The sequence below is a fragment of the Netta rufina genome, assembly GCF_964035555.1.
Source record: "Netta rufina genome assembly, chromosome: 2".
Lineage (NCBI taxonomy): Eukaryota > Metazoa > Chordata > Aves > Anseriformes > Anatidae > Netta > Netta rufina.
Genome location: NC_140124.1, coordinates 104,168,406 through 104,193,289, shown reverse-complemented (window position 1 = coordinate 104,193,289; position 24,884 = coordinate 104,168,406). Strand labels below are relative to the sequence as shown.

The 24,884-nt window shown below is 41.9% G+C and overlaps 2 protein-coding genes across 2 annotated transcripts in view; both read right to left on the bottom strand.

Moving 5' to 3' along the window:
- Positions 1-10,026, bottom strand: part of SPIRE1 (spire type actin nucleation factor 1) — a gene marked incomplete at both ends in the record, with an annotated part of 122,961 nt that extends 112,935 nt beyond the window's left edge. Inside the window, one exon of the mRNA XM_084283080.1 lies at positions 9,672-10,026. Coding sequence (XP_084139206.1) covers positions 9,672-10,026 — 355 coding nt within the window. The remainder of the gene's footprint in view (positions 1-9,671) is intronic.
- Positions 10,027-10,952: 926 nt separating this feature from the next.
- CEP76 (centrosomal protein 76) lies at positions 10,953-24,835 on the bottom strand. Its single transcript, XM_084283079.1, has 12 exons — positions 24,763-24,835; positions 24,179-24,334; positions 23,443-23,524; positions 22,820-23,044; positions 21,572-21,757; positions 19,746-19,843; positions 18,944-19,072; positions 17,648-17,839; positions 14,771-14,937; positions 13,177-13,510; positions 11,715-11,932; positions 10,953-11,184 (listed from the first exon to the last, which is right to left on the bottom strand). Exons 1-12 carry the CDS (start codon positions 24,823-24,825, stop codon positions 11,046-11,048), a joined length of 1,989 nt encoding a protein of 662 aa, XP_084139205.1. The 5' UTR covers positions 24,826-24,835; the 3' UTR covers positions 10,953-11,045.
- Positions 24,836-24,884: the final 49 nt, after the last annotated feature.

Here is a 24,884-nt window from a genome sequence, read left to right as displayed (position 1 = left end):
AATTGTTTCATCAAATTGAAATCTCAATATTCTCAAAGACAAAACACTTTGGTATAAAAGTGCAAGTGGCTTGCCAGTTTATGAAAAAAATAAAACTGAAATTTCACATCATATACCATTCGACTAAAAGCTGCAAGATTATCACTCTGTGTTGGTAATTCATATGAGAAGAGCACAAAGTAGGACGTAGCAGGACGATTTTCTCTTGGGAAATGATACTCAGGAAAATGAAATATTCCATAGAAACATTCCACAGAGAAGGGGAGCTCCCCAAAACCTGACTTTCAAAACATGTGGATCTTTAATTTGAAAAAACTGTGGTTTTTGCTCTTTGGGACCCCCCAGGAGAGCCTGCAATGGGGAGTCGTAAATGGAAGGACTGTCCTCATCAGATCGCCCAAGCGAGCTCAAGGAAGTTCAACCTATGGTTAGCATAGTATTTGTACACAGCAGCAATCGTGCTGACTTAGTATGTAAAATCTGAATGGCACACAAAAGCAGAGAAGAGTCACCCACACAGAAAAGGATTTATTTTTCACGCAGAACTAGTCGCCCTCCCTTTGAACCTAAAGGTTACACGCATCTTGAATGAATACAGAGCAACTAACTAACAGAGGGAAAGCTGTTTACCTTTGTTTTGAACTCTTGCCAGTGTAAGCTGAACGCTTAACACCGGTGGCTTATTGCAAAATGAAGCACAGGAGAGTGACTTAGTAAGGCAGCTTTTAAATACTGCATCCTCTTTGCAGAAGGACTGGTGATCCTGGTCAATTCATGTCAAGATCCACACAGGAGACATTCCTGGTGTTCAAAATGGTAGCACTCCTTTGATTGTTTTAAATAGTAAATGGTGGTAGTTCAATGAGAACTTTTTTTATTTATTGAATACTTCTACAAATATTAGCAGATTTATGACTATTTATGACTTCTGCGAAACTCAAATGAAGATGACCAAAACAACACACCTCCACAATATAAGACAAGAGAAGGTCAATTCACAGAAATGCAGTCAAAATGGGGAAGAAAAAAAAACTTTTCAGAAGAAAAAAAAAGGTATTTTTGGAAAATTACTACTTAGAAAAAGTGATTTTAAACCTATAATCACGCAATGGCACACACCATTCTGCCACTGATAAATTCAAGTACTTTGACTTGTGTCTCCTGTAGCATGACCGACAGGAGTCAGACCATTTACCAGATCCTCTCAGTTGCACAGACCCATCGCTACACTTCACGGCTACGCTGAGGTCCTATGAAGATCCTTTTAACAGAAGTCTTAACCAAATCCTTACATACAAAACAAATAAATCAGCCCACACCAAAAGAGGTAAAGCAGAAATTCCACTTCTGAAAGGAACAGCAAGAAACTCATCTCACGGCCCCTCTGATAAATCTTCTTTGATAAACTTCCATGAAAGAAGTTCCTCAACTCCAGCTTTAGAACCTTTCCTTGTCTCATATCTGGTACTACCACAATTTACTACTGCTTACAGAGATTTATTTTTTTTAGTACTATAACTAATGTAGGGAACATCTTAAGCCATATTACTTATTCCCATTGCTTGGAAACTGGGCAACACCACAGAAGACGAGCAACATCTATACCAGTACCTCAAAAGCAATGGTATTGTCAGGATTCCACATCCTGAGGAGGGAAACAGGAGTAACAAGTAGTTTAAGTCTCACACCAGCTCAAACACACCACAGATGGTATTCTAGACGGGCACAAGCTACTGGTTGACTTGCACCATTTTAACACTACAGACTGCATTACAGAAATTATTTACTATACCATTCCCTGCCCCTCTCTACCTTGATTCCAACCATGTACTCAGCTGATTTCCCTGATCTGTTTGCAGTGACTCTTTTGGAAGTTTCCCAGATTACTAAAGACACCTGTATTAACTCACCTAAGAAACACATTTTGACATGAATCTATCAAGACTGAGCTGAATTTGCTCTTGTATGGCCCATGCAAGCAAAATTTAATCATAATGGCTAGCTATAGGAATTTCTTCTCTTCAGCTCAGATGACTGAAAAAAAAAACAAAAAAAAACTTCTAAACATAGCCTAAGGGTCACACTTTCCTAATTCGCACTGGGAGAGGGAAAAAAAAAAAAAACATTTATATATAATATATATATACACACACCTATAAAAAGTCATAAAACTATCTCCGCAGGCAGAATTGTTTATCTCGTAAATAAGTGAAGGTTTACAAATTTATGTCAGCAGCTGCTTCTTTACATAGATCCAAACCTCTTTGTCCTTCATAACCATTCAACCAGCTGCTAACCTGTGCAGTGTTTCTACCATTCTTAATGCCAAAAGATATATATCAAAAGTGTTTTCCCGTGACAGCTTTCCAATAGTGACTAATGCATTCGTTACTAGTAAACAGCACAACTTTGACTGTCAAATTAACTTCAATTTTTAAACTTATTTTTTTTTCCAGTTTGGGAGATCGTATGATTTTTCCCTCATGGGTTGTTGAAATGCAAAAAAATGCAGTTTTTGAAAGAAGGCAAGAGGCTTACATTGGAGGTTTCCTGTATGCCTGAAAATAGCCTTCAAAGAGACGTATAGGCCATGGAACAACAGTAACAACAAAACAAAGCCAACAAAAACCTTTGACCACCGTTTTTCATTTCTCAAAATTTCTATTTGAAAATTATTCATATTTCAAGCCCCCAACAAGCTGAGTCAGGCCAAACTTTCATTACGGCGCTCGGACTCGTCCCTCGAGGCAGGAGCTTCAGGTCGCTGATTAGACAGGGAGAAATAACTATTTCCAAATAATCATTTTGGAATGCGGTTTTAAAAAGACTGTACTCAACTAACCAATAGCCCATGCTTCACTGAAGGGCAATTTCCATGCCTTGCAAGGATTAATATATCACAGATAAAGGTCTTCACTGATTTAAAAACAAACAGCAAGCCTATCACCTACTGGTGCAAAAAGTATGAGGCACACATTTAAGACATCATTTTAAAGCTGGAGTGGATAATTCAGTATGTTAAAAAGGACTGACTGATACAGATATTTGCAAGAAAGCCTGCTGGATGTGCCAAACCATTTGCACTCCTCTACCCAAAATAAAACCAGGGAGTCGATGTCTGTGTCCCAGCACCACAGCCACACGGCTGCTGCTGCTTCCACTGCGAGCAGCTGCCCCAAGATCCTGGGAGCCCCTTCCCAGCCTTCCAGCAACGTCTGACACTCCTCTGCTCCGATCCCAAAGTGTTTCCTTCCAGACAGCTTCGATCCTGATTGCAGAAGGGAGATCGTCAGCACTCACGTTCAGACAGCAGCGTAGCTGGTGCGTGAGCTAGCAACAAGCCTGGAAGTCATTTCGTGTTAAAGATTAATATTCGACTTAAATATCACAACCTATTGATGCAGGTCTGGGGAGAATTAAACTTATTATTTCCACACTAGCAGACTTCAGGGTGCCCTCAGGAAAGACAACCACTGCCCATTCGTGCCGGAGGACAGAGGGAGAGGTGGCAGAAGGAACACGGGGCCTACCTGAAGGAAAGGGAGAGAGGGACAATATGGGAGTCACTAAATCAATACACACAAATTCAACAGGCCTTAGTCAGACCCCCAGATTAAGCTGAATTTATGTGTATTTTCTGGCTTTCAAGTCTGCAAGAGGCACTCTAGCTACGACAGGAGGCTTTTCCCTGGCCTTAAGAGAACAAGGAACTCCTTAAAAACTACAACAACAACAAGCACCCATTGTAATCATCTGATTGCAGGAACTGGGGCAGTCCTTACCAAATCTGACAAGGTTTTCAATCCAAGAGTCAAGATTAGTGCCAATAAAAGGAAAAGACAAGAATAAAGGCAGCAAAAGGCACCCAAGCGACATAAAGACAGGAGATGATATGTAAAGCACGGGGTTAGTAATTACACGGAGGGGAAAGCAATGATGTAGCAGGAGTGAGCCAGGCTTCTGGCACAGGATGGCTATTACAGGACACACAGATGAAAGGCATGGGAGGACAGAAAGAAAGCCTGGGTAATGAAAAGAAAAATGTGAAAATGGCAAAGAAAATATAAACAAAGCTTGAAGATGGCCATCAGGCTGCAGGGAGGAAGGTTGTGAAAGCTGAGAAGATGAGGATGTGGAGGAAGCAGAAGGGGTTAGGAGGGGAAACAGGAGACCCCTCGGAGCAACCAGCAGAGGCTGACGTTTTTAAGGAAAACACTTAGGCCTTAAGAGTCAACGTATCCCTCCTTTAAACTATGTAATTAGGGGACAACAGGTAATGGGGTGAGTCCTCACAGCTCATGGCTTTTTGGGTCTGACTCACGATTTATGTATCAGCCTCCGGTAGGTGACTTAGACCTGGTATGCCGCACTTCTCAGACTGGGAGAGGACGAAGAGGAGAGAAAGGAAATTTTAAGAAAATACAAGGAAAACTCTTAGAGATGTTAACGTACTGAAGGAGGCCAGGGCGTTGTGTCAATGTTTTTTTTCATGACTTCATCTTTCTCCGTTCAACCCAGGTTCACTGAAGTTACTCCTCATTTTGTACAGTCATAAGTAATCCTCTGCACAATGTCCAAAGCAGATAATGACTAAGAGGTCTTCACCCAGTAAAGTTTTGTAATAAAAGTTTTTAAAATAATAATTTTCCTTAATACCAAATTAAGGAACTCACACTACCTTAATGCTACCCTGTAAGGTACCATACAGTGATTGCTCACTGTCTTGTCCCATTTTTACTCGGCACAAGGAAACTGGCTCCGGTCACCGTCCAATTCTTTCTACATCCACTGCTCACCCTCTATAGCAAACCCATACGTCTACCTAGGGATCGAGACAATTTTTGTTATTCTAAGATAAATACTGTGCTAGAAATGCATCTCAAAGTGCTGCTGAGCTCTATGCAGAGCTGCCATCCTCTTCCACAGATGCTTATTTGAGTACAGATACTACGCTTGCTCTTCTTTGGCATGTCCATTTATCAACTCTCCACCAAAAAAAAAAAAAAAAAAAAAAGTGAATATGCACTTAGACTTCACATGTCTCAAAAAGCTTTTTGTTTGTTTGTTTGTTCTTAGTTCTGTTACTCTAATCATACTCTCATTTTTCCTAGAGCCATCCACTTACTTGCTGGTCCAACAAGCACGGGTGCTTGTGGCAGAAAGCTGAATCCACTGAAGTCTGAGGGAGCTTCAAGCATGTTATGGATTTTCTAAATTGATACCACAGCACTGCTGGACCAGTTACGAGCTTTTACCCGCTGCTAATAAGCTCTCTCAAGCAGATGGAAAAGCAGTACCCAGCCTCTCTCTACCTTGGCTATGTCTTTGGAGCCTCATATTTACACTGCACAGACTGACTCATCTGACAGCAATAAAATCGGTGGCGTGCTCATACCTCTGCGCGTGTCACGCAAGCTACCTCCAGATTTTATCAGTGGTGGGACAATAATGGTTTTGTCTCCTTACTGCATCCAGCGCTGTAACCTAATAAATTAACAAAACGCGAACACTGCAGTTTTCTTTCAACAGAGATGATGAAAAAGCTTCCCTGGTTTTCAAAGACACGTTCAACAAGGACCCAGGATGCTACGTGCCTTAATCCCCTCATCGCCTCCCTTACTGCAAGGCACTTCCCCAGCCTCGCCAAGGCACTCACGCTCCGGCCAGGCTCAGGACTCCAGGATCATCTCCTACTCGTCACCTCTTGCCGTGCGGTCACTGCCACCTCCAGCCAGCCCCTGACGCTGGACTCCACGACCAAAAAATGCCACCTTTGTTCCTTCTGCTGTGATGCCCCTTACAGACCTCATATTAATTCCCTGCAACATCATGGAGACGTCTCATTTCTCACTCTTCAATCACTGTTCACAATGACAATTACAATTCTGCTTTTCCTTCTACAGCAACATTTAATTGCACTAGTAAAGAAAAACCCCATTAAATTACAAAAGTATTATCTTTCAGTAAGTCATGAGCATCTGGAGCCCACAGCTCCTCAAAGTTCCTTGCTGTTAAGCTTTCCTTAGGAACAATAAATGCAGATTTCGGACAACACCAAACTAGTCACTCTGCCTTCACAGTCTGATTCCCATCTTTTCGTTTTTGTGAACAAATCTGGCAACCGAGGTTGCCCATTGGTAACTTCCTTCCACTTGTTTTGTGCAGGCATCTGGAATGTGATTTTATTTACTTATTTACTCCAAGCCAAAGGCATTACATTTTCTTCCTACCTTGACCTCCACCACTAATAGATACACATCTTACAACTCTAACAAGAAACCGTGAGGTTTAATACATCAACCCTTACTACTTTTAAACACAGATGTTTCTGAATATCCCTGAACAAAATCTGAGTTCAGAGCATAATTAAGCGTTAATTCTAGAAGCAGGATTTATTTCAGCAGTAGTCACGGCGGCCCCTGTTTTGAAGTTTAAGCAGCAAACACGGCTACTCCCATCCATTATCTTTCAAAAGGGTCAACCAAATTAGAAGGACAATGCCAGGACATTCATCTTCTTCTGAAAAGCACGCATATCTTTCATAAGCACTCTTCAAGAGGCTGATAAATGAGAACCTCTTGATGCACACAAGGAAAATTTGCATTTATTAGTCCTATATTTCTCCGCCCTGCCTTCCAATACCTGGGCACACAAAGAAGGACGTGAAAGCCATTACAGCTGCCAACACTGTGTTACTCCTCTCTACCACGTCTCACCCCGAGCCCTCTGAGTCCCGTGAAAGCCACCACGCAGTCAACTTTTCTGCGATCTTTTTGATTCAGAGCCAGAGCTCTCCATGTGTTATACCCTGCCCTGAACACCTGGCAGCTGCCCAGGAGGAAAATCTGCATGGCACTTCAGTAGCTTCCCTCTGTGCTTCCTCCTCTGGGGCTGGAGGAGGACACAAAAGGAGGAGGGGGACGATGAGGAGGTAGCTCTGGCGCTGGTTTCCTACTCGCATACCCATCACTTTGTTACTGCTTCAAGTCTAAAAACACCACCACCGCTTGTAAGCACTGTTCCTCGAGGAGAGGGCTCGAAGCAGTCAAACCGCACGTTTACAACCAACATTTTAACTCATTCAGAAGGTATTTTTATCACATCTGGCACTTTACTAGATGCCACTGTTAGTTCCTTCCATATAAACTGCAAGCAAAATAGAGAAGACAAAAACATCCATTAGATAAAATACGCTGTATCTCCAAATTCATCTGTCCGAGCAGCCCACATTTCTGTGGTATTTAGATGTCAGACAGCTGCAATGATTCATACCAAGATGACCACGGGGAACTCTCCTTTTTTTTTTGCATGTTCATGTTTATTTCTTACTCGCTCCACCTCTGGCAGGACGGTAAGGTTTGCAAGGCACTGTGAAAACAGCTCTTTTGTAAGTGTCCCTGAAGCAAACTCCGCGACGCGGCCGCGTTGGCTCCTGAATTAGCCGGAGCTCTGCTGACAGGCGTGACTGATCACGTCCTTCTCCCGGCCCTGAACAAAGCCTGAATGTTGGCGACCCAAAGACACCATTCTGTGGGGACTCCTTTATTTGCCACACAGGATCCTCTTGTTTACCAAAACAGACACCAACAGCCAATATTTGATGCTGTGATGACCCAAACCTACACGCCAACCTACAGCTATACATTTTTCATGCACTGCAGTAACAGAATAGTTTTGCAGCTCAGAATTATTAGCCCACAGAATCCCTACTGCTCTAGCAAATCTTCTGACACAGCCACTTAAACCTAAGTTGTCTGAGACACGAAGGCAGGAAAACAATTACCAGGAATCCTTCCTGATCCTCCTCCTGCTGGGGATTCAGACGGTCAGGTAATACAAACACTTGCATGAAAATGAACAGCTGAGAAAGGTTTCCACTCTCAATCTTTTTTTTACTTCTATGTAACCAAAACATACCTGATTAAAGGAAAAAAAAAAAAAAGAGATAACTAAGGATCCGAGGATTAGCAGACTACGCAGGTAAAACTGAGACGAACATTTTAAAATTGTTCTCTGGTTTTGGTTAATGACAGGGATCTGACTTCAAGGTTGTTTTCTTGCCATCCATATCAGTGAAACTCATCTTTCTTTCCTACCTCAAGGACATTTTGTTCAATTTCTAGGTATTTTCAGTCGGAATTTCAAGTATTGTGCATTAGCCCGAGAACTGATTCACAGGAAATGGGTCTGGAAACGCACCACCCATTTCTACATAATCAGTACTTCTTAGGACAGCTTTAATTTGTATCTCAAGAGTAAAATTAACGTGGCCAGACGGCTTCAGGGTCTATGCTGCTGCACAGGGCTCCCCTAGCCATAGCACCAGGGCAGCAGCTCTCAAGTTTTCATTGCTGCTAAGCTGAATACCCGAGCGTAAGAATAACTATCCCTTTGAGAGGCTTGAGATGAAGGAGGCTCGCAACGCTCATTAATCATCACCCAAGGACATTGCAGGGAGCAATAAGGAAAAGAACTGGGACAGTTCAAAAGATACCAAAGAGCAGCAAGCCTGCTGCCGGCTCTTCCACGCAGCATCCACCGCACCATGCAAATGGCGATTTCCAGTGGAAACCTGCCACAGGCTCCGCAAACCAAAGAAAAACAGAATCTTGGATTCATGTTGTTGCCAGGTAGTCCTACAAATCTTTTGTAAAAGCGTGAAGGCCGAGCACAGCCCGTGCTGCACGGGCGTATTCGGAGGTGTGGATGCTGGGATGACTTGGGGCAGGCAGATACAGACGTGGGATCGCTGAGCATGGTCTGGCAGGCGACATCTGGCCCCGAGCTCCCTTCCTCGCCTGTTAATTACAGGTATCAGAGGGGTGCATGCCTGGTGGTCCCCTCATGCCCTCCCAGGGGGTTACGGACATCTGCGTGTGTGTGCCAGAGCGGGGCCTGAGCCTCACGTTCAGATACACTCCACAGGCCATTAAAAACATTAAGAGGCAACAGAATGAGGCCACAAACAGCAAGGAAATGGTAACAACAAAAAGAAACACCTACTAAATCACTGCCTTTCCTACAGCTGACGTGAGAGAGAAGAAGAAGCCTGATCCCACCCCAAAACACTAAAAGCAGAAGCAGCACACGGGGTGCAATGCCTGGTTCTGCGCTCATGGGGCACACAAATCCACTGGCCGGGCAAATGTTTCCCCAGCACCTCCGGGTGCCGGTCTGGCATTTTATTAACATTACCATCACCTATTTTTAAAAAACACGAGAGCACATCAGCCCGTATTCAGGTGGAAATGGTTATGAGACCCACTGAAGTTGTGGGGGGAAGTCGCAGCCCCTCTTCCATTCTGCATTTTTCGTTATTTGTGGGTACTGCTGGCCCCGCACTGGCCGACCCGCAGCACGCAGCACAACACCCACGCACTGACCCCACTGTGCATTCACCAGCCTGAAAAACCCCAAATTGTCTGAATTTCCCCCAATTTCAGCGACGCTGAATCCGGCTAGCCTGACAGCGGGGAGCACCACGGATGCGCGATGAGGACGATGCCTCATCCCCGTGCCGGCTGGGTTTAGGCTGAAAACCCCCTAAACCCCCACACCCAGATAAACCCGGATAAACCCAGATAAACCCCGCACACCCCGCAGCCTCCCCGGGCGCGGGTCCCGCGGCCAAAGGCGGTGGAGGGGGGCTTTCGGGGGTGCTCGCCCCTTACCCTCGGCGCCGTGGGGCGGCCGCCGGGGCTCGCCCTGCTCCATGCTGACGGCTCCGTCCCTCCAGACGCGGAGGTGCGCGGCTGCCCCCGGTCTGCCCGCGGGGGTCTCCCGGCGGCGGGCGCGGGCCCGCAGCCAGCCGCAGCACTGGTAGCAGACGGCCCACGCCTGCTCCTCGTTGATGGGCTGGTTGTACAGCCGCAGGATCTCCTCCAGCGACAGCGCCTCCGGTTGCCCTCCTCCTCCTCCTCCTCCTGGTTCTCCGTCCTCATCGTCGGTGGCGGCAACGGCGGCGGCAGCAGCGGGGCGGGAGGCGCCGGGCTGCGGCTCGGAGCCGCGCTCCCCCGGCAGCGCCATGCCCTGCGCGGCTCAGCGCCCAGCGCTGCTGCTGCTGCTGCTGCTGCTCCTACTGCTGCTGCTGCTGGTACTGCTCGCACTGCTGCTGCTGCTCCTCCTTGTGCTGCTGCTGCCGCTCCTAGCGCTCATCCTCCTCGCCCCGCCAGTGCCGCCAGGCCGCCGGACAGCCCGGCCCAGGCGGGCGGGCAGCGGGCGGCCGGGGCGGGAGGAGCGGCCCCGGCGCTGGCGCTGGCGCTGCCGCCGCCGCGGGGGGAACGGCTCCGAGCCGCGCAATGGCGGCCCCGCGCCCCGCAGCGCCCCCTGCCGCCCGCCCCCCGGCACGGCGGCGCCCGCACAGCCCCCTGCTGCTGCTGCTGCTGCTGCGGCTGCGAGGGGTGGCTCAGCGAAGGCCTTTTTTAAAGGCATTTCTCTAATACCTCTCCCCTGTCAGAAAGGGGAGAGGTATTACAGAAATGAGCCTCTGCAGGTTTTTTTTTTTTTCTTCCTCCAATCATCCATGACGTATTTTAGAGGTTGGACTCGATGATCTTGAGGTCTCTTCCAACCTAGACAATTCTGTGAGTCTGTGATATTATTTTCAGGGAAAAGGCATGAGGTCAGACAGACTTTATCTAACTCAGCACAGCTATCCACGTGTTCTGGTATCCAAATCTTAATTTTGAAAGTACAAAGAACCCCCATAAATTATCGCATTCATAGATTAATAAGATTTCCTATACCCAACTGAACTGATCCTAGGTGCTGAACTTAGAAGCTATTGCCAGCTCCAAGAGAGATGGAAATACATTTCCACGGTGGAAAGGAAACATACAACATTCCTGTAAGTATTAAAGTTGCTTTTATTAAAATAAACTCTCTTTATAAATACAATTATCGTGTATACAATTCACTTCACACAATACAGTATTCAAAATCCGTGGCACCTATGTAAAAATACAATATTAGTTTAACTGCATCATTTGCATATACTGCAGATACGTTATTTTGCAGATCCAAAGAGGCATGCATGATTTTGTTTTTCAAAGGACAGAGCGGTATTTACAAGCAAACATGATCCAAACAGCACACGCGGATTCGGGGTATGTAAACACTCGTACACGAACTGCAAGTCGCACTTGGTCACCCCTACAACAGATTATTTCTTCACAGAAAGGAGACCTATGACAAAAGAAAAACAAGAGTAACAAATATCACAGAGAAGAAAAATAACAGTAACAACAAATATCAATAAGCTACTATTAAAGTTTTCAGTTATACAAGTGCAATTATTTGAAGCATGATTAACACACAACAAGCATCCCAAATCTGTCAATACAAACAATATTGTTTTATAGCGCAAGGGCTGTTGTCTTGGAGAAGAACAAGACCACTGACGATCACTTAGCAAGAGCAGAGAAATTAAATGAACTGTATTTCAGGGGAAAGGACAACACACTCCTCAGTATTTAATTTAACCCATCAGCAGTCTATTATCACTGAACTCACCCATTTAACACAAAAGCTCTGCACCCGATGTTCAATTCATTATGTGCATCAAACAACTATTCTTTATTGTTCCAGATCTTATATAAGGAACTTGATTTTCTTTAAACTTTACTATCAAAGCAAACAAAAAAAACCCTGCAATTTGTAATTGTGTGGTCCTACTTGGTTTTCACATATACGTTGTAATTTATACTTAGTCTTACCGAAGACACGTGGCAAATGCTCTCCTGGCATTTCTGTATACAAAATGGATAGGAAACCCTTTAAATGTGTGACCGTCAGGTACTGCTCTTCGTACAGCATCTTGAAACTCTTCGTTTCCAGCAGAAATACTCGTGGTACGTTCGAGCTCGTAGGCTGCTAACGCTGGTGACAACAGATAGGATAGGTGGTCATCCCAAACAGTAGAAAGGCCAAGATCCTGCGAGTCAAGCCACAACATGACGACAACCATGCAGAAAAAATATAAGGATGTTAATCAGCTTGGATAATGTACAGATTCAAATAAAATCATGACCAACCTTTAACACGCAGTTCATGGATATGAATCCATAAAGCAGTAAGGGTAAGGTACTGATTCACACACCAAACCAGAAGAATCAACCACCACCAACCAAATATTTAACACTTAACAAGAAACTAAGTCAGACTCAACTAAAACAAGAGCAGCAGAGTTGAAACTATGCATTATAGCTACAGTATATTTGGAAGAAATTTAAGACTACAGTGCTGGTGCATAAGATAGGCAACAGAAATATGGGAAAGATCAACTAAGAATCACCACGTTTTCCTAATGTTTCCTGGAAATTCACTGCAAAAAACAATGCACACCAAGTTCCCAAAACATGGATACGTACGTATATGCACTCCTATCATCACACAAATGCAAGCAAGTAGAAAAATCTAACCAATTCAGTGTTCAACATTGCACAAGATTCATACTCTGAGCATTACTTGCCACCCTCAGGTTGAGCATTATGTGGTAGGAGAGATTAAAAAGTAAAGACATAGCTAACATTGAAAAAAAAAAAAAAAAAAAAAAGAAAAGAAAGAAACAATCAGCTATCAGCTAAAAGAGCTAGCTATCAGCTATCAGGAACTGAAAATACCATCTCCTTCATATTCAGTCCAGGAAGAGTAATTTCTGGTATATTATGACACGTGGAAATCTTGATAAAGGACAAAATTAACTTCTAAAAATACCTGCTAATTTTGGATAGCACTCAGAGTAAGACTCTGAAGACTGAAAGCCTGCTTTCATCAAGGGAAGAGACACACATATAAAGTAAGATATAATAACGTGATAGATGCACTAAGGATGCTTATCTTCTCAGCCCTTTTACAAACCACTCATACGCGGTCTGCAGATGTCAGTAGGCCAAAAATCACAGACCAGGAAAGAGAGAAAGGGGGGAATAAGCCCACACGAGACTGCAGCACTGCCACAGCAAACGGTCAGTATGATGTCTAAAGTAATTCAGCGCAGTCATCCCAGATGTTTTTCAGTTACTTCAGTTTTCACATCTTGCATTTCGGCAAAAGGTGATAGAAAACACGTTACAAAGGCCCAACTATTTAAACCAAACATCTACGCAAAACAAGTGCACAAAAAACATGCACCTTTACCACCTCAGCAGATCGGTAACAGTTTTTAAAGCAGATTACCTTCCTGTGTTCCGAGACCAGTAATCTCAGCTGCAACTCTATCTCATTGCTTGTTACTGCAGCATCTAATGCAGAAGCACACAGAGGAGGAAAAGGGGGAACTGAAGATGCTGCTCCAGGAGAGCAGACAGATTTTATTGCTTCTCCACTCATGGGCTTCCATTTAGACTCATCATGCAGGTCAAACACGCAGACCTCCACAGCGTCAGTGGGCTGACAATTTCCAAAGAACTTGTGATGGTTGAAGACACAACCTATTGTGCGATAGGGATACAATGGCTTGGGTTGTTCAACTAGCGGAGGGTCATCAGGGTTGATAGGCCTGTGGATATACCTGATCAGAAACATTCAGTTTTTATTTATTAATGCACCTTATTTCACATTTTTATTAATGCACCTTATTTCATGTCAAGGTAAAAACATGTAGATGGGACAGAAGTAAGTCATTTATCCATTTTAAAATATAATGCAAGTTTTTTAATTATTAGAATAAATTATGGGGAGGAAATTTTATTAATTCTAATACAGGAAAGTAATTACACACATTTTTGGAGGTGTAGCATACAATGCAATAATACATCACTTTTCTTCTTTATATGTAGGAAAATAAGCTGATTAATCAAGGAAATGCGGAACAACAATTAAATTTTGCAACTATAAAAACATGCCCATACAGCTTCCACACTGTTCATCACATTTTGGGAAGTACAGCTTAAAATGCTAATCACAGCATACATAATCACTGGCAAAAAACATAATTGCTTATTTTCAACACTGGTTATTAATCAGCTCCTTTCACAAAGCCAGAAGTTTTACATTCACGTATATGGTCCCACTGTACTTACAACTTGAAGCTATATATTACAAAAATTATGTTTCCAAAGAAATTTATTGCTTCAAACAGCACTAAGAAGTATAGTGGTCTGGACCATAGTGCTGAGTGTCATCTGAAAATGGGAATTTCTGATCATTGAAGTTCTGAACATATTTTTTTCATTTCGATATAAAAACTGGGACTGAGTACCACTCTATGCCCTTGAGCAACAGGACATGCAGAACGACAAAAAAGGAAAAGAATTTTTAACAAACAGGTACCAGAAGCTTTAGAATACAGAACAACAACGTGCCCTTCTAAAATGACTCAAGTGTGAGAGGAGTTCAGAGAACTCACAGAGATTTCTGTAGGGGAACAAAGTAATGCAACACTGATTTCACAGATGAACTAAGATTAAAAAACCAACCAAACAAAAAACCACATATGGACTCCTAAACAATCATATCAGCTTTCATCTCCTTCTTCATAAATGAAGACAATCAGCTGCCCTAAGACAAAACAGCCACTATACTGTATTAAACTACTGAAAAGTACATTACAAACTGATGAAATACTTCACCTCACTCTGAACCAGTTACTCTTCAAACAGCAGCAGAACACAGAACACAAATTCGAAGACAAAAGCCTCCTAGACACTTAAATACTTAGTTATACATGTATGACAGAATGTAGAGACTAAAAAAAAAATATATATATAACCAAAGAACTACACAGATCTCAATACACCTTGTTCAGTTCTCTCACATTCTGTTAACTCACCTATGCCCCGTTAGGCTCTCCCAAAAGGTAATTGTTCCATCAGTTCCACAAGTCATTACCCAAGTGTGGGGGACTCCTTTTGCTTTTGTTCCCACGCACACAAAGGCTTCCAATCCATATCCAAGAAGAAGGCTGCACAGAAGGTTAGCATGATCTTCACAGTCACCCTAGACAGTAAGCATTTGTAAGTTGGCTTAAGTATCAGGCACAGCTAAAAATATTAAAGAAAGAAAAACAATTCTATGTCTCCAATTGTTATTTAATAAGTCACACTTCCCTCCTATTTAGGCAGGAGAAGCAAAGATGGCCAAAATCATGAACTAGTTTAATTCTGCTAACTGTATAATGTGAAAACTAACCAGTACAAACTATTCTGAAATTTCCAGGCTAATTTTACAAAAAAATCTTGTTATTCTATACCAGTAGCTGGTTAGCTTCTCTGATAAGTAAAGAATTCTTTCTTGTGGTAAAGTTTTGGTTTTCTGTAACAGAATAAATTGTTTTAGTCTCATTGCAGACTATTTTTATTTCAGATTTAAGTACAGTGTGTAACTAATACTGGAAAACATATCTTTTAAGGATAACTTCAAGTAAAACAAAACCAGAACCTCTTTTAATTTGAACATTGTCTTCACAGATCAATGTTCAAATTAAAAGTAAATAGGTATATAAGGCAACTACCCAAGACAGTATCAGAAATTATATAGTATTTTCATAGTTAGGAAATATAGTCACTGAATAAAATACAGATCTACTGTAATTTTACTTTAATTTTTTAATTTAAGACCTCCCACAGATGTGACATGTGACTATAGAAAAGCTGAAAGTCATGTCAGCTGCACTTCCTTCAAAGCAGAAAAAGTTTTCTTCATCAACTTATTGCTACCAATTTTTTCATGTGAAGAACACATGAGGACAAAAAATTAGACAACTGTTAGCTGTAACAGAAAGAAGTTCCTCATGCAACAAAGCCTTCATAATATAAAGCACAGCATTTAATACGGAAATAGCACAATCTTCCCCTACCAGAATGTACAAAGCAAATATCCAAATAAGTAGATCTAAACCAGGTTTTTCTTGAAACTGTGTTAATAATGTGTCATTGTTTTGGCTGGGATAGAGTTAATTTTATTCATAAAGGCTCACACAATTCTGTGTTTTGGACTTTTGATGACAATAGTGGTGATAACAGAGGGATGTTTCAGTCGCTGCAGAGCAGTGCTCGCACAGAGCCAAGGACCTTTCTGCTTCTCACGTCTTGCCAGCCACCAGGCTGGGGAGGTCACGGCCAGGACAGCTGGCCCAGGGGCTGTCCCACACCGTCTGGGGCCATGCTCAGCAATAACAACTGGGGGAAAGGAGGAGGAAGGGGGGGACGACACTGGGAGCAATGGTGTTTGTCTTCCCAAGAAATCATTATGCGTGATGAGCCCTGCTTGGCTGGGAGTGGCTGAACATCTGCCTGTCGATGGGAAGCAGTGAACAAACTCCATGCTCTGCGCTGCTTGTGCATGCAGCATTTGCTTTACTTATTAAACACCCTTACCTTGACCCATGAGTTCTTTCTTACCTTTCCAATTCTCTCTCCTATCCCACTTGGGGAGAGTGGGTGAGCAGCTGTGTGCTGCTTAGCTCACTACTAGTGTTAAAACAATCTAATGCCACGCTGTTTTTCTTAAGAAAAGTAAAAATGGTCCACCTGGTGTCGCAGGAGCTAAATTCAGCTATTTTCTGCATAGCTTTCCACTACACTGCCCTTTCTCTGTATCTCCAACCATAACAGTCCTCAAACTCAAATTCACTCTCATCACTTTCATCTGAAAGCCAGCAGGTAGCTCAGAGCTTGCCTTTACATGGCTGGTACCTCTGTGTGATACTGTGTTATAGTCACAGGATGGTTTGGGTAGGAAGGGACCTTAAAGATCACCTGCTTCTAGTCCCCCACCACGGGCAGGGACACCTCCCACCAGACCAGGTTGCCCAAAACCCCATCCAGCCTGGCCTTGAACACCTCCAGGGATGGGGCAGCCACAGCTTCTCTGGGCAGCCTGTGCCACATCCTCACCACTCTTTGCAGGAAGAATTTCTTCCAAACATCTCATCTAAATCTATATTCAGAGACAACAGCTAATGCCTTTGCTGTGTGGTCTTTGAGAATGATCTAAAAAATGAGATATAGCTCCTGCTGCCAAGAACAGCAAATCTTTTTAATTATCATCATCATCAATTATCTCATCAGTGAGACGGTTTTTGAATGCAGAAGTATCTCAGTTCTGATGAAAAGCAGTGATCACTCCAAAGAGCTATTAAAAGGGAGTGGTATCACTTGTATTGATACCTGAGAAATTGTAACTCATTCTGGATTATAATTATTTCATTTATTATAGCCATGTGATATAAATATTGGACTAGGCAGTAACTTCTAGTGAAAAACCTTATCTTGCAAAAACTGAATACAAAGACTTACCATCAATATGTTTTAGTACATATACATACAAAAGGTGTTTTTCAAAACAGACTTTTCCAATAATTCTAGGATTATCCAGGAAGAAAACTAGTGGCCTATGCACTAGGATCAATTCACTGCATAACCACATAGGATCTTAGAGCCAATGTAGCAACCTCATTGTCCAACAGAATTGAAAAATGTATTGGAAATTGGACCTCAACAAGAGCAGAAAAGAAAGCAAGCCTGCTCGAGAGCCTGCTCATCTACCATTTAATACCTGGGTCTCTAAAAATATCTTAAATAAGCCATCTGCAAGAGAGAATTCTCTGAGATGGACCAAATCCACCTTTCACAGCCTGTTTTTAATGACTAACCTCAGTTAGAACATACCAATGACAAGGTGTCACACACAGACTATTTGCACATACCTTGTTTCTACATATGAAAGCAAGAAGGGTGCACCACTGTTCCTGTTTGCCACCTCCTCCTCCAATGACAGGAGCTCTTTCATAACCCAGGACACTGACAAACCGCGCCGCCTGCCTAGGTGTGTCTAGCAAGCGGCCTGCTCGAAGTGGTCTGACATAGGAACACACTGGACGGTTCACTCCATTTTCATCCTTAACATATAAAAACAAACAGCACTGTTAAAACTTCCTGAAGTGCCTCCTGTTTCTCTTCACGGAAGTGACACCTCCCATTCTGGCTGTACCAGGTGTGTTCAGTAGCAGCATCACCTTCCAAACAAGGGTGTGGTGTTCACAGCCCCACCAGTGGCTGTGAGCCCCCACCCAGTCGCTCTCTAATTCTCCTGCAGCAGGGCTGGGGAAGAGAAGGGGAAGGGTGCAAGCGAGAAAAACTCATGGGGGAATAATAGGAAAAAGGGGAGGGGTGCAAGCGATGTAAATATAAAGTAGTTACTTTGCAGCAATGAAAATATCACAAAAGATAGATTTTAGACCACCTTTCTTTGCGATAGAATTTATTCTCTCCCAAATAATTGTAATTCAAAAATACTGAGACAGAAAAATTCTTTTAAAATTAAGACACAAGACCATTAATGCAATTAATTCAGAGAGACACTATAACTAGGTTTTCCACTGGCTCTGTAACTGGTAGGATATTCTAGACAGAAAAGAACAGTTTGTGCTCCATCTGCTGTCAGTTTCCACATTGTCATCAAGCAAAAAAAAAAAAAAAAAAAAAAAAAAAAAGCACGTAATATATGCTTCTGCACTACATGTAAAAAGTGGATAATAACTGAGTTATCACACAATTCTGATAACCTCATGTGTTCCCACTGCTACTTGGAGACTGGCTGGTCAGTAGTCTGCTGGTAGGAGGTGGTGATTGCCCTTGCATCATCTTTCCCTCCCCATTTCTTTCTTTCATTTATGATCTCTACTGACTTAAATTCTTATTGTCTTTATTGTCTTAAGCCTTTGACATTTGTGGTTATTCAGGAAAGGACTAAGGAGGCTTTATTACCTCCTCTGTAGGGGTGCCAGGAGGACTTGTTTCTACATAATGGTATTAAGCTTCAGTAAAGCCACACAAGTTTAATCCTTAAAATTTCATTTTCAGCATGCTAAACCACATGTAGCCCTGACTGGAACGTGGCCACATCATAAATCTATACAGATTCTACGTACATAAACTTTAAAAATCTAAGAATAAAAAGATAACTTAAATAACAGGTAAGCATATTCATAAAATTTACAAACCTGTGCAAAGATCTTTACTAGCCTCGTGTTGTGTGTAGGCCTGATCTGTAGGTATTCCCTCCACCACTGTTTAGCATACACAAGAAACAGTCGTTCTTTTTCTGCTGTCTTCTGACGTTCCAAAGTAAACTGCAGGTAAGAAAATAAACATAACAGATGACACATATACTAATTCCAAACAAGAACAAAAATGTAATCAATAAGTGTATCAACACCAAATCCTGTCTTAGGTAAAATACAGCTTAATATTTACATGGCATGCCCACACCAATGCAAAAGAATAGTATTTTAAAATGAAAATCCAACGAGTGAAAACCTCAATTTACATTTCTTGTTTGTAGGCTCAAGCTTGACTGAAGTAGTGTTCATCTTCAGTGATGCATGTCTGTACAGAAGGATTACTCAGCTTGTGAAGCGTGGAGTAATATCTGCATGCGCCTTCAGGCCACCATTTACTGGCTTTTCAAGCAGAATAGCTGACTGTTGAAATTATTTTTCAAATGGAAAAAGAGAGCAAGGAAACATAGTATCTGAAGAAACGTAAGTATTTCATACTCATTTCTTGAAGCTTTGATATGGGCAATTAGAAAAACTACATACAGTAATATTTCAAATAAAGTAATGATCAGTATAAACAAAGTAGTTTAAAAGAGGCAATTATATTTAAATTGAGTGAAAAAAAAAAATACTATTGAACACTCAAAAACCCACAGCCCCCAACGTCTACATGAGTAATTCTATACTGAGATCCCCCTCTTCCCCCTCCCAAAAGAATAGGTCAGCCTTCCCAAAAATTACTTACTTGAGTATTAGTTATTTCTGGAGACAGCGTCTTACTGAGTTGTGGATACATTTCAAGTCTGATGTTCAAAACACCAACAGAAACCTTTGATTCTGAACCTTCGAACCAAAATACATTTCAATCAGTCCCTTTAAATTCCTTTTACTCAGACACATCAGTGACACAGGAATAAATTATTGTTTTAATTATATAATCACAAGAAACAATTACACTTCTTTAAGTACATACAACATAAGCATCTTCATTTAAAGTTTAACTCAAGTAAGACTGAAAGAAAGGGTAATAGGGCCAAAGAAACAGACACCTAGATCTGAGAAAATACCCGTGGCTCTCTTTGCAGCCAATATCAGGACATACAATGTGTTGAATGGTGTTCTATAAGTGTCTAGAATAAGGCATCTATTTTGAGGCATCTAAAATTGATTAGAAAAGCCACACTGTAAGTGTGCCTGTTCCTACTGACAACACAGGTAGCTCAGATTTAAGTAGTTAGAATAGGGTCCATTTCATTTCACTCAATACGTTTTTTTTATGAAGGACCCAGAATGCCATACAAATAATAATGTTTAAAATACTAATGCATAACGCTTAAAGTTTTGGGCTCCATAAACAGTGAGAAGAAGTAAATTACAAGAGATATGGAATTACATGCAGTATGAGCAACAGAAACCTCACGTAGTGGTTTGTCTATATATCTGAGTTGCCAGCATGCTTTGATGTTCTTGATGAATTTTGTACAATGACTAGTTTAAAAGAGGACAAAAAGCACTTGATTAACTGGATTTGTACCTTATTACTTAGGAAAAAAAATAATGAGAAGTAGATTAGAATTTCTCCCATCACCCATACAAGCAACAAACAAGTTATTTTCATATATTTCAAAGGTTATTTGTTATAAATTAAAAGCTGTCTACCTGAGAGTCTATCCAAACCCATATTGCTTAGTAAAGTTAGCATTATTTTATCCTGAAATTGCAAACAAACGTATCAGTAAATAAACATAAATCTATTTATGTTCACTGGATAAAACTGTGCACTAAATCATCCAAAAAATAGGCAAAGGTGGTAAGAGTTAAGCATGACTTACACAGTATATGCTATTTTCAAAATATTTTTAAAATATAGTTTACTCTCTTGAAACTAGCAAGGGCCTTGCTTAACTAACTAGTAGAGAAACTGTGATAAAGAATACTCAAATGGCTCAGCTGTAACTTGACCAAGTTCTGGGATAACTAGTAGGAAGTCATGATACATTGAGTCCTGGATTTAACCTTTATCCATTAAATTGTATTGTCCTGAACAATTAGGATGAAACACCTGAAACAGGGAGTGGTGACAGGTGACACACAAAGATACACGTGTATACTGATAGCTAAGCACCTAAACAAAGCTGTTTATCCCTTCTATCAGAAAGTGTCCTTCCAGCTATGTGACTACAAGGCAGCAGAGCACAGATTACTTTCTCTAGCAATTGCTAGTTTGCTAAGAAAGGGACACAAGCTGGACTTTACTCTTTGGTGCATTGGCCTGACAGATTCCTGGAGATGCACTGGTTGATTTATGTCTGTTTGTTTTGATAATTTACCCAGATTCTGCAGAAAACCAATTGTGGGAATTCCCAGACACTGGAACACTCATTTTTAATATTTTCTTAACACAAGCATCTGACCATTAGTCTCTTACCTAAACATTTCCTAAGGATACCTTACAGTAATTTTCCAGTTGAACTAAGACTGAGCACCATCATAAATACTGCTTTAAGCCTATAAGCAAATTTAGTACATGGTATTTTAAGTCATCGTGATATGCCTATTATTTATTCTTACCTACACCCAGGAGTTCCACAGCAATGTTTGTTATGCCGTTCTCTGCAGCCAGGACAGATCGCCACTCCAAGAAATGGGATGCTACTAGGGTTGTCTCACCAAACGTGTCTGTTTTGATCAGAACCATGTGCACTGGATCACATATAGATAACATGGTGGTTGCATCCACCATTTTACTTCCATCACCTGCCATTATTAAACCAACATAAAACAGCCAGCATATTATTATCCCAAGTTCTCGTTCAAATTAAGGGAAAGATACACATTAACACCGCATTTTAAGAAAATCTTGCACCTAGAAGCATCAACAACGATCCTATCTTAAATCAAACTCAGATTAGGATGGAGCTACAGCAAGATTACAATCGACTCAGATAGGGGATAAAAAGATTACTTGATTTGACTACCCTAGTGTAAATGGTTTAATTGTACAACAAATTAAAAATGGGATTAACATTTAAGAAAGTAAATATTAAAGTACCACTAAGTAAAAGCAATTGCAAACATGCTCTTTGTAACTTTGAGTCTATTTACTATACCTCCCTGAATTTCTATAGGACTCGGACAGCATCAATACGCTCTTCCTTTATCCCACCAGCTTAAGTCTTCCCTATTTACTCCACAAGTCCTCCCTTACCATTTAACTCCTGCCATGCTCCCTGGCTACCAACAGCACAGGTAATGCAGGCTGCAGATAACTGCCTGTTCTGCAGACGTCTCCTGCCTGGTAGGCAAACTGAATGTACAATAGTGTTCTCCCTTCCATATGGTAACAAGTTTACATCTCTCTTCACAGAAGGGAGGAGGTTGGACAGGACGTCTGGAGGTCATCTGGTCCAACTCCTCTGCTTCAGCAGGTCCATCTAGAGCAGGTTGCCCAGGACCACGTCCAGGAGGCTTCTAAAGGACCTCCAGGGAGATACTGGCCCCTTCTTCACAAGCTTTGTGCTGACAAGTGAAAATCACAGCCATCTTAGCATCTCTTACCATCCTTAAGATTACTATCTCACTGTCAATTCTGGATAAAGTAACTTTTAAATTAGACCAACATTAGAGTGGAAAAGAAGTAAGAATAGAGAGAAATGTAGAAGTAGGAAAACCTAATACAGCTATCAATTTCCATAGGAAAACATGATTAAGGGGAAAAAAACAACAACCAAATAATATTAAATAATATCAAATATATTTCAGAATAACTATAAAGTCAGGGAAAGGAAAAAAAAAAACACCACAGTACCAGTTCCTTACCTAGGCTATCCTTGTGTACTTCAAGTAAAAAACCATCATTAAAGTCTGGCTCACAGGCACAGGGAACGGGTTTAGAACGGAAGCGCTGATTTCGGAAATGTAAACACAGAGTGAAAGTAGAACAGATTTGGCCAGGCAGAGGATCTGGTTCCTGAAGATGTTCCAGAAAAGCTTTCCCACCCAGAACCTGAAGGTAAAGATACCTTCGTGTTGGGTCAATGTTAGCTGTAAAGCGTAGCAACAAAAATGAAGAGACTACAAAAACAGCACTTAGGAAGCACATTAAATATCAGCTACCTAACATGAAAATAGAAATGTGATTTTTTTTTTTTTTTCACAAACAAGTCCTTAAAAGAAAGTGATTTTAAAATACACAGAAACTATCTTAATGCAAAATAAGTGAAACCCTTACAAGTCAAGCTTTAAGTGACATTGACATCTGCTGCTTACATGAACTGCTATCCTTTAGATAAGCAGGAAAGACATTTATTTCTCCACAGTTTAGAGATTTAAATGAATCCTGTCCATACTGGATTACTAATTTCACATTCAATAATCATACACTTCAAATTTCTTTCTAGACTATGATCAAAAGAAAAAAAAAGAATAAACAAGCAACATACTTTTTTTCAGAACTGGTGGTTCTCTAGCAACAAAATGTGTTGATGGTTTTGAAGCAGAAGTCCTCTCCTTTTCATTCACATCCTGGAATCACAATTAAGACACTTTTAAGGTATCAAGTGAGGCAACAGCACTATTCCCACAGTATTCTAAAATGTAAAGAATCCTCCATTTCAAATGGATGTCATTCCTTGTGTATGCTCCCTTCTAGTACGTGAGACTTAAAACTGAACAAATACTTTCAATACAGTATCATCATTAGATCTACGTTAGTACACACATTATGCTGCTCTGCTCTCAGAACATCACAAATCGGTAAACCCTCAGGAACCTTTAGAAGTAAATTCCAGCATCTAAAGGGAGCCTACAGGAAAAATGAATAGGGACTCTTTATCATGGAGCATAGGGATTGGACAAAGGGGAACAGCTTTAAGCTAAAAGAGATCTAGATGAGACGTTTGGAAGAAATTCTTCCCTCAGAGGGTGCTGAGGCTCTGGCACAGGCCACCCAGAGAAGCTGTGGATGCCCCATCCCTGGAGGTGTTCAAGGCCAGGCTGGATGGGGCTTTGGGCAACCTGGTCTGGTGGGAGGTGTCCCTGCCCATGGCAGGGAGGTAGGAGTCAGGTGATCTTTAAGGTCCCTTCCAACCCAAGCCATTCTGTGATTCTACTTTGTCAACACACCACATCAATGAGAAGAATAAGCAAAAATTTTATCCTTCCTTGACAGCTACTTACAGTTACAAATTTAAGTTCTTTCATAACATCATCGACGATTCCTCGTTGTCTTAAGGCTTTTATCAGATCTTCTGTGGACAGCTGCTGATGCTCAGGTGCTAGCTCCTCACGTATGGTCTCAGCAAGAACTTCTCTGATCCTGCCGTGGACATCCATCTGAAAGAAAATGCACGATAGGCTACAACTACGAGCCCTTGATAGCAGTTATGACTAAAGACTCTTACTTATGACTCTGTAAGAGTGCAGGAACGTGGAAATAACTACTCCATGAGGATTACTCCCTTTTTGCACACAGTTAAGTCTTTTAATTTAGTAGGAACTCGTCAGAGAAGTTACATTACCTCAATAAAGCAGCTCTAACGAATAAAAAAATACCAAGAGCATACCAAAACTTAGCATCTCTGCTGCTTTTGACAGCCTCCTTGAGCCTCCCTACTCAGAGAGAGGTCCGTACGCCTATTAATTAGGTCTGCAAACCCATTAATTACAAGCTGCTCGCCTCTCCCAAAATCCAACACTTGGAGTACCCGGGTCTTAAGCCTTAAGGAAACAAGCTGAGGGGCAGGACTCCTCCCCTCACGCACCTTGAGGAGCTGCCGCTGGATGAGCTCCCGCAGCTCCGAGGCTCGCTCGGGGGGCTGCGACATGGCGGCGGCCGCCATGAGGGGAGGGGAGGGGGGGGGGGTAGGGGAGAGCCGCGCGCCGG

Bases quoted from the DNA above. Each gene is read 5' to 3' on its own strand.
- CEP76 (XM_084283079.1), bottom strand. From the start codon at position 24,825: ATGTCGCAGCCCCCCGAGCGAGCCTCGGAGCTGCGGGAGCTCATCCAG. The intron at 19,844-21,571 runs GTAAGAATAAAT...TTTGGTTCGAAG, and splicing joins TGTGGAACTCCTGGGTGTAG to GTTCAGAATCAAAGGTTTCT. The intron at 17,840-18,943 runs GTTTGTAAATTT...TTATATGTTAAG, and splicing joins TAGTAAAGATCTTTGCACAG to GATGAAAATGGAGTGAACCG.